General features: G+C 34.6%; 1 protein-coding gene across 1 annotated transcript; it reads right to left on the reverse strand.

The window, feature by feature from the left end:
- Positions 1-335: 335 nt before the first annotated feature.
- LOC145563562 (uncharacterized) lies at positions 336-7,807 on the reverse strand. The gene is made up of 3 exons (XM_081624012.1): positions 7,767-7,807; positions 3,590-5,384; positions 336-2,217 (listed from the first exon to the last, which is right to left on the reverse strand). Exons 2-3 carry the CDS (start codon positions 5,378-5,380, stop codon positions 379-381), a joined length of 3,630 nt encoding a protein of 1,209 aa, XP_081480138.1. The 5' UTR covers positions 5,381-5,384; positions 7,767-7,807; the 3' UTR covers positions 336-378.
- Positions 7,808-10,747: the final 2,940 nt, after the last annotated feature.

Genomic DNA, 10,747 nt, shown 5'->3' on the forward strand with positions numbered 1-10,747 from the left:
TGGAAAGAATACCAAAGGTATGCACACATACCAGACACAAAGCGACCGATGAGATTGGGCTATTATGTTTTCAATTGCTTTCTAGTTTCAACCTTAAATGACCAAGCAGGGGCACTTAAGTGGGTGAATTCTGGGATTGTTACAAGTATAAATTTGTAATTTTATCTCTCTATTCCTTCTTTCCCACTACTTAAAATCTTGTACTCGTTGCAATATTAAAGGAACGGATTATCCGATTATGTATACTTATCATTTACCATATGTTGTTTTTCCCTAGTATTTCTATCGCTATGGCATATAAATTTCGTGTAACTTTATGTGCAAGTCTACTGCAGTACTACTACCAAAACAAATAATGATTATTTTTCTGATATATTATTAACCTTCATCACAGAAACTACTTACAGATGGAGGTGGAGAGTTTGCAATGAGAGTTTGTTGAGGACCTCGAAGAAAGAAGCTATTAGAATGACCTACAGCTTCAGATGTCATGGTTAATGAACTATTAGACCTACAAAGATGAAGTCCAGAAAAATGGTTACCCCATATATCATAAGTAAACCTATCTTCCTCTGCCCTCACATTTTCCTCCGGTTGCACTGCTCTGGGGGGATGAATCTTTGGTCCAGGAGCTCGAGCATGCGGTTCCATTGCCAACCTGGAAGGAGAAATATGTGTCCTAGGACATGAAACAGAAGGCAAAAGTGTTGCTTGGCTTTCCATCTTCTTGGATCCACCAGGGGGTTTTTGTTGGGTAGAAATAAGATTCTGACTCTGCATTTCAGGAACTCTTGCTGCAGCTAGTGGTTCACTGCTGAAACAATCATTAGGTTGCAATTTCTTCGGAGATGGGGAGCACGTTTCTGGAGGAGAGAGGGTTGTGATGGGAGACAGAGGTGAAGATGGTGTAGAATTCCCACTTTGGCTGCTGGAAACTTCAATAAGTGCATGCCTCTTCCTAGAACGCCTTCTCTTTTCCTTGCGAGTTTTGATTGTCAGAGAATCAGGTTGTGCGACCTCAGGTTTGCAAGCATTCTTGACAGCTCGATTAGTATGTTCTGATAAAGGGGTATTCTCAGCTCGGCAAGCCACAAATCGATCTGTATGTTCTGCAATGATTACTTGTTTCACATGACCTGTTTTAGCTGGCTTTGTACCCTTTCGATTCTCCTTACTGATAGACACAGTTGATGATGACTTATCTGTAAGTCTTACAACAGGAATGGATCTCTTCTCTCCTTCAATTGAGGAATCCATAGTTTCAGAGGGCATTTTGAAACGAAAGAGAGAGAGTAAGATTATGACAAAACCGATTGCCAAGCAACATTTTACAGGAGACCAAAAGAAGGAATCTACACATACATTAAGTGAATTTGGAGGTATACTTGCTTGCATTGGTATTACCAGTATTCCAGCATCCAGAATCAATTCGAGCTCCCTTTGTACCACAGGCCCAGAAAGATCTGGTTGGTATGATAGCCCAAGCTCCAAAGATTCTCCAGGTTTCAGTGAAAAACCCTGGCAATTATGTACAACAAAACCATCCAATCCACATTCTCTTCCTGAGACATCTATTCTCTTGACATTGACAGGGTAATCACCTGCATTAAAAGCAAAGACCTTCTTTAATAATGGCTTACGACAGGCAGATTTAGCATCCTCATTGTTGGATATATTTAGAGGATAGTTTATAGTAAAATCCAATCTCTGCACATGTTCTGAACCCTCGAGCAAGACTAAGGAAAAGGATCCACCCGATCCATGCAGAGATAATATCTCCAGACCAGAAAGATTACTCCTTATGAACGCCGAGCTCTTCCATTCACATCTATCTGAAGGATGAAAATAGATAGGACCCAATGATGCCGTGCCATTTGGATGTAGAAAGGCCTCTGTAACTGTACCGTCTGCTACTGAAAACCCACACATACTCATCCTGGTGGAATCATTACAGGTAGAGCTACTTGCAGAAGGTGTCTGTTGATGACCATAATAGGTTTTGCAATTATCAACAGTTTCTATCGAGTTTAGTATAAGCTGCACTACGACAGGTTGCTGGCTGGGATTTCTGACCGTAATTGACTTATCATAATATTTCCCAACTGGGAGCAGCGGGAAAAGGAGCTCGTGGTTGTCAAGCAGATAAAGCCCACTCATTGAGCTCTGAGTTCTCCACTCTTCATGAAAAAAATCATCTTTCACTGCACCATCCAATGCCTTCATGTAGCAAAAAAGATAGTGTTATTTACTTATTGACAGGAAAGTGTTATTACTTAAACATGGAAAAGCAAACTTATAAGAGCATATAGATAAGAAGGGGTACACAGAAAACATAGTAGCTTAGAAAGCGACACCTAAAAAGTTGAAACAACTTCACCGTCATGTTTTTTACATTTGGGGCAACATGGTTTCCAAAAAAAAATATTTTGTAAAGCATAACCATGAATTATTCTGTACTTTGCTTGGTAGGTCCTGCATAATCATCTGCTAGATGAGCAAGATGAACTAGTAGAGCTACTTGTAGCTTGTACACAAATGCTTTGTCAGGTTGAAATAGAAGTAAACGAGAGCATGCCTCTATTTTCCACATGTTTGGTATGCTAAGAGCAATCATCACAAAAGAATGAAACCTTAGCATTAGTAAACCAGGTTTCTATTCATCAGCCACAGAACACACACATGACATGGCAAGGGAAGTACTGAAGCAGTGAACCATCCCGTCCAAGAAAGGTGGTGGGAGCGGAAGCTGTTCTAGACTTCTAGTTAAGGTGTGCATATCAGAGTATGGATAACTAGGGTTAGCTACTTTAGGTGCTTCGACAAATACACCCTAAAGAGTCAATTGAATCACAAAAAGTACCCTAAGGAATTTGTCAAGAAGCAGGCAGGATTAAAAAGATTCAAAGAATGCAAAAAGGACAAGTGAGGCCTCTTAGGCCCTGTTCACCTCACCTTAAAAAAAAAAAATATTTAGTAAAAATAATTTCACTTCAGTAAAAATAATTTAAGTTCAGTAAAAATAAGTTCAGTTCAACAAAAATAATTTCAATTCAATAAAAATCAGTAACTTCAAAGAAGAAATATAAATATATAATAGGGTATTAGTAAAATTAATTTCAATTCAGCAAAATTAATTTTAGATCAGCAAAAATAAGACGAAGTGAACGGGGCCTTAATTATTATTTCATGTTTAGTGGAAAAAAGATCACTTATTTCTCTGAGCCCATAACTTATGTTGCAGAAAGACATGATAATAATAGTAAATAGACAAAGGCAGCAACACATTTGATAAACACTGGTACAAGACCAAGTCAAATTTCTTTCTAGTTGCTAATTAATTCTATCAACTTATGCATTGAACCTGTAAGATATGAGTCGATGTCTATTAGCACTAATATGTATGAAAAGCAATGAAGTAGTTGGGAAAAAGGACACAAGAAGAAAGCAAGTCCACCTCATTCATGAAAAGCAGAAGACCTCAACACTAACAATAAGGAAAAACAAACTTATGCATGTCAAGGAGCAGCAGCAAGTCAGCAACCAAAGAGTGGGTCAAGATAATAAGGCAGTAAGCACAATTTGTTCATACCTTTGTTAACATTGGAGCCTTTTCAGTGTTGGTCAGAGGTATTTTTCTATTGCTAAGATCAGCAATGTCAGAAATATGAGAAGAGGATCTCCGCTGTTGTCTGGGACATACAGCAAAAATATTCAGGCAAGGAACCTCAACGAGGGGGCTAGTTGAGTCATTCACCAGTATTTCTAGCTTACAGCTTGTGCTTACACCTGAAATCTCAAGAAAGGAGTCATACTCCATATTTGAGGATTTATAGGTCACTATTGCTATCTGTGAAGTAGAGCCAGGAAAAAGTAGGAGTCCCTCCAAGTACTTTATCTTAAGGATTTTTCTGCTGTCAACAGCTTCATTAATTTTAACAATCTTCAGCAAAGTTAAAGCTCTGTTTCTTACTGATACAGAAATAGTGGTTTCACTTGAATCACAAAGACCAACAGCCTCCATAGATACTGAAAGTGAAGAAGTTGTATCTTTCCACGGTTCTGTCTTCTTCAGTTCTGTTTCAAACGGAATAACGAGCATATCCTTCTCATCTTTCAGGGGTCTAAACAATTCCATACAAATTGCACCCACAACCTTTCTTTCCGAATCAGGTGAAAAGGCCATTTCCAAAACACTTTGAGATTTATGAGGACTAATTAACCAGTTGGCAAGAGGCCTAACTGTCATAATTATAGAGTCTGATTGTTCGGTATCACCATTTAGTAACTTGTCACTGGAAAAGCTAAACTTGCTAAAACCTTTAGGATTCTGTTTCCTGCAGATTGACTCTACTAAAAGAGAACCACTACTTTCAAATACTGAAAGCAATAAAGTTACTTCCTCCAGGTCAATGGTTTCATCGAAAGGATTAGATATGGACAATTTCCTACTCAACCACTCACCAGAAGAAGTATCCAAGCCAACCAAGGGAATCAGTTTATAAGGAGATTCAACAGCAGAACCCTTAGCCACTACCAAGAAACCACCCAAACTTGTCGGCAAAATCACTTCAGCAGAAGACAACCCCAACTCATTCGGTAAGTAAGCGAAAGATAAGGAAGTAACTTCACCAGGTCCTAATAATACCTCACTAAAATTGAACGGAAAAAACTGTGAATCAGTAGTAAAAGGTTTGTAAACCTTTAGAACACGTTCATTGCAGGTATTCATTAAGGTCAGGGAAGCTACAGACAAATGATATAAATAGTTCTGTCCCCAATTCAGTTTACTAGGGCTAATACTGACACAAGGAGAAGAAGAATCTGAGGATGTATACTTTTCTACATCTATGTTCCATAGGCTAAAACTTTTTTCTTTTTGGCCAAGTAAATGCCCACTACAGGAAGAAAGAACAGTTTGGTCAGCACCATTCACAATTGAAGTTAACTTATCATGGCCAAACTCTAAGAAATTTAAAGAACAGGTAACACTGCCCCCATCAGATAAGCGAAATACAACACCATCTGATGATCTACTAATATTACCATCTGACCTTATTGATTGTCTATTCTGCGCAGCTTCTGAATCAATCCTGTTTATATCCAAGTCTCCCGGCTTCAAACACTGTGCTTCTGACCAAAAACCACTATTAATCGAAAAGAAGTGAAGCAATTCAGACCTACAACCATCATCGTCGTTAAGAGGCACCATCTTTTGATCCCCTGAGCCATGATTCAAACTGAGATACCTTGAGTAAGAGCCACAAGCATCATTACTCACAGGTTCCTGAGGACATTTCTCACATCCATCCACACAAACAAGGGTGCAAAATATAACAATCGCGCTCACCCATATGAAGAACCTATATGCAGGATGCACCATGTCCCTGTATCAATAAATGCATAAGTGTCTATAGCTAGCTCAATTGTATTCCTTGAACTTCAAACTAAAGAACTATCCATACCATATTTTGGTCATAAACTCATAACCACCTAACATATATGAACACGACCACATGGGACCAACACCACAGAAGAATTAATTGCAAATAACACCAAATATATAGTTTTTAGCCTCAAGAACAAATTTCTAACAACCAAATATGAAAAATAATCAAACCAAAAAAACACCATTCCTGATTATATGAACGTCACCCAAATTACCACATCATCATCTAATCTCCTTTCCCCACCCAAAAATAAATGAGTTAAAATAAATTTTTTAAAAAAAATAAGGGAAAGGAGGACCCATTATAACGCAATTCTTCAATAAGATGAAATAAATTAGCATACCACAAAATTTATATGACAAGTTTTCTGTAATTAAAATCATTAAACTTTGATTCATATTATATCAATTAGCAAGTATTATACACTAAGTTCACATAAACAACTCATATTGACCACCCAAAACTTCAAAAAATCAACTAATTTCCATTATATAACCAACACCCAGTACATGATTCTCTGAAAGAAGAAATACCCAGTTTTGCTGATGCTAAAATAAGCAATAAAAATCCCAGACATAATACTAAATATAGAATATCACACTTCAGATATATAAGCAGAATATGATAAAGATTAAGCTTAAGAAAATATATTGGTTAAACAACTACTTACCAGTTGAGCTGAACTCTTGAAAAACAAAGAATAATTTGTGACAATTAGGGTCTTGAATACCAAATCAACGATACCATTTGACCTAAAAGTATGTTGTTTTTGTATTGTAGGCTCTCTGTTTTTTCCTTTATTTTTCAAAGAATAGAAATTGTTTTTTTGATAATACGGATTTTGGGCCGAAAATGGCATCCGCCACCTGAAGATAGAAGCGAGTGGCCTTGAAGAATGGACAAGAGAGGTGGTGGGAAAAGTGAGGAGGAGAGAGAATATTTTTCCAAAACAAATGACAATTTTGTCCTTCTCAATATTCTGTTTTTAATCACTTTTTTGGAATCTTTGGTTTAAGGTAATAGGGGTGGATTAGTCAATGTATGAAAACAACCCCTGTTTTTTCACTTTTTTTAAGAAGGTTTAAATTAATGGAAAATGGTCATTTTTTTTAATTAGTAAGTTGCAAAGGTGATGAAAGGTGAAAGTGACTATGATCTTGATAAGTAAAAAAGTTAAGTAGTATAATTAACTTTACTCCTATTAGATAAGGTATGTAGGAGTCAATTGTAGATGAGTGTTGTATCAAATTTTCAATGCACAACATTGCAATGTTAGAGTTATGAGATTATGACTATCTAATTATCTACCTCATACTTAATGAAATTGTGTATGACACCTTCAACCACTTTTGTTTAGGTGTCTTCTTATTATCATCACCCTTAAAAGGATATAAATTAAATAAAGACACTACATCTGTTATGTAATGATTAGTACTCGCTAATTGTATGTTCTTGAATGGTCTAACATGCTTACTTTTATCAAATTATTGGAAGAGTCGATCTTAATTTTACAAGATATTTATACAAGTCATTTGCAACACATTTCTGCAATCGCTTCAGAATAACCAGCATTCAATCAAGCTTGTTTTTAGGCTTGCTTGCTCATTTAACAAGTGATACACTCACTATTATAATGAGTTACATATCAACTATACAAGATGTTGAAGGTTTTTTCATAATATTTTAGTTATCTCATTCTTCATGACCCCTCCATTACTACCTTCCAACTTCTTAACTTTTTTTTTTTTTTAAAGAGTAAATTTCATACTTAATTTTTAACTTCTGATAAACACTTTTATACATGCGTGGAAGCGGTGGAACAAATATACAGAATGATATTTTTCACTTAATTTTAATTCATGTGATCTTATGTATCATACAACAAACAGATTTAACCCACAAACACATATTGATCGAATTAATTGCTCAATGAATAAACTAATTCAAGAAAACTTACAATAAGTGTTCAAATGTTCACTAATCAAAATCAATACATTTAGAATTAACTTTAGATAACGACGCCCAAAAAAATAAACCTATCGATTTTGAAATCTTTGTTTTACCGCAGAACACTAAATGCTTGTAAGTTATAAGTCAATACCAGAGTACTTCATATATAAAGAAAGGCAATCGAAAAGATTGAATATCAATTCCAATGGCCAAATCAATTGAAATCAAAATTAAATCTCACTTACATACCAAAATGTTCAGATTTTTTATAAACTCATGCATTATTCAGACTCTAATCAATGTGATGTAAATGAATTAACAGAGAATAATTAAAAAAAAATAAAACACAAGACTGGAGTTGTGATTTACCTTCGATTAATTTGAAGTGAAGAAAAATCCCTAAACCTCAAGACTCAAGAGCGACCGGAAATGAAATGACAGCATCCAAGTGTAAGCAGTGGCAGCATAGCAAAACGATGATATATATACACAAAGACTAATTGACCTAGCCTAGACGGAATTGTGTGCTGGAAGTGACTATATATCAAGTGACACGTGTCAAATTTATTTAAAATAATAAATTGACTATTAAGTCATTGATTTTAAATTGGATTAAAAAGGGAGCTTTTGGAATTGGAGTTCCATCAAATTGCACAAGATGCATGTTCTTCTTGTTACTCTCTTTAATTATTTATGTACATATATAGTTTACTTATATTCGTCATAACAACAACTAGATTTATAGATATTATGTTACTTATCACCTTTAATTTTTTTCTATATACAAACCACACATGATACTTACTTTTTCAAAAATTTATGATAACAATTATTTAACCGTGTATGAAATAAACTGGATATTATATAGTGTATTGTACTGTGCACCTAGTTTATGGGTTACAAGAAGTGGATGATAAACAAGATACTTGTTTTTGGTTGGTGCTTTTTAGAGTTTCGAACTTTTCATCCCTTGTTTTCTTAGGTGTAAGGGACTAAAGGGATGGATTTAAGTATAATTTCTCATGAACAACTCATAATTAATTTAGTCAAATTTGATTAAGGATTTATTCTTTAATTAGTTAATGAGCCAAGTTTTAGCTTGAACTTGAGTCAAAATCAAATCCAATGTTTAACACATATATAATGTGAACATTATATATCATTTATCCATACGTAGACTAATTTTTAAGGTGTCAATTGGATGACTAATGTTAGGAATATAGCTTTCCTAATCAAATTATACTATATAGTCAAGTAACAACTAACAACAACATTAGTATTTTATTGGGCTTAGAGGCCAGGTAGAATGTGATTTATGATTTATCGAATTAAGCTGATTATATTTAGTTCGAACTCAAATTATTCCTATTAAGTAAGTTAAGAGAGAGCGAGGTATTAAAATTTGAGCATAAATAAGCTTGGACGCTCCATGAAATTGAATCAAACCAAGCTGAACCAAAAATAAATAGTAGATTGAAATATGATCAAAATCAATCAGGATTAGGAAACACAATTAATTAGATGTATAAATATATGTTACTCCGTAGTTCTTATTTTTGACAAAAAGATACTGCTTTAAAGGGATTTTAGAAATGTTGCTCTGTAGTATCGAATAAAAAGTTACTTCGTACGAAAATAATAAAGGGTTGAAAATGAAAATATCATAATTGATAGGTTTAATTAGTGGTCTTATTGATCATTAGATGTCATGTTTATTTTAAATTTCAAGTTGTTAATCGTAATACTCAAATTAACATGTTGGCCTGTTGGGGCCCATCCTAAAAGATTCATTTGTGCCAATAATTCAACTTTTGGATGGAATCATTGACATCTAAATACTTCGTGATTGGATGTTTATAGTGGCATGAATCAAAGAATTGTTTAATTCTTTTTTTTTTTTTTCAAAGGATTGTTTAATTCGAACTCCTAACTTCCTAAGCAATGTTATGTTGAAGCACGTCATTGCGAAATTTTATTATCCTATTTAAGGCACAAATATTTGATTGAACTCAATAAACAAGGAGATAAAGCCTCATCCAAAAAAGGGATCCCAAAAAAAAAAGAAAAAAGAAAAGACACAAATATATATATATATATATAATTTAATTTTTAAATCCATCTTAGTGTTTGGAACTGTAGTTAGGTATAAAATAAATTCCTAATTAAGGTAAGTTTATCCTAGTGATAAGATTTGGCCTCATAGGTTCAAAAATCAAAACTTCAAACCCTATTATAGCGCTTTAAAGATGATGTTATATTTTTTGTTCACTTCTATTGATCAATTGAGCATGATTTCATTTGCGATTGGAGAACAATAATAATGAATTAGTACTCCATAACTGAATAAAGTAAAAAGAACAAGTCCGTTAAAAAAATAAATAAATAAAATGAAACGTAAAATAAATTATTAATGAAAGCCATATACAGCATATATATAGAGTTGTCAATAGGGTAAACGGGTCGGGTTTGGGTCGGGTCAATTCGGATTGAATCCATAACCTATGCGGGTCGGGTTTGGGTTGGGTCATGCTTGAGTCGGGTCACGTTGGGTCATGCTTTTATCGGGTTTGGGTCGGGTTAATAACAGGTCGAGTTACATTCGGATCGGGTGAACAATAGGTCGGGTTTAATTCGGGTTTTCACGAGTTTTGAGATTTTTTGAAATTTTTTTTTGAAAAATTTTGGAGGTTTTGGGGACCAGTGTAGAAAAGTCTTGATATTTTAGGGTATACATCTCGGGGTCATATAATACCGTTTGGAACCATATATGATCATTATATGTTGTCATAAATGTTCGTAGTATGCTTGATTTTATGAAATCCGTGCAAGTTGTAAACCGGTAAATTGGTCGTTTAAAGACAAATTAGATGGTTCCACCAACCCAATCGGACTCCCAAAGGATATTAGGGACCATGGTAAACATTTCGGCAATTTTTATTTCCGGACAAAAAAAAAGTCAAAAAAATTCAAAAATTGAAGACTAATATCCACGTTTTTTGAGAAATTTTGGAGGTTTTGGGGCCCGGTGACTAAAAGTCTTAAGATTTTAGGGAATACATCTCGGGGTCATATAATGTCGTTTGGAACCATATATGATCATTATTTGTTGTCATAAATCTTCGTGGTAAACTTGAGTTATAATGAAATCGGTGTAAGTTGTAAACCGGTAAATTGTTCGTTTAAAGGAAAATTAGATGGTTCCACCCACCCAATGAGACTCCCAGACGGTATTAGGGATCATGGTAAACATTTCGTCAATTTTTATTTTCGGGCGAAAAAATTCAAAAATTACAAAATTGAAGGCTAATATCCACGCTTTTTGAGAAATTTTGGAGAATTCGGGACCCGGT

The sequence above is a fragment of the Chenopodium album genome, chromosome 1 (assembly GCF_948465745.1).
Source record: "Chenopodium album chromosome 1, dcCheAlbu1.1, whole genome shotgun sequence".
In the NCBI taxonomy this organism is placed as follows: Eukaryota; Viridiplantae; Streptophyta; class Magnoliopsida; order Caryophyllales; family Amaranthaceae; genus Chenopodium; species Chenopodium album.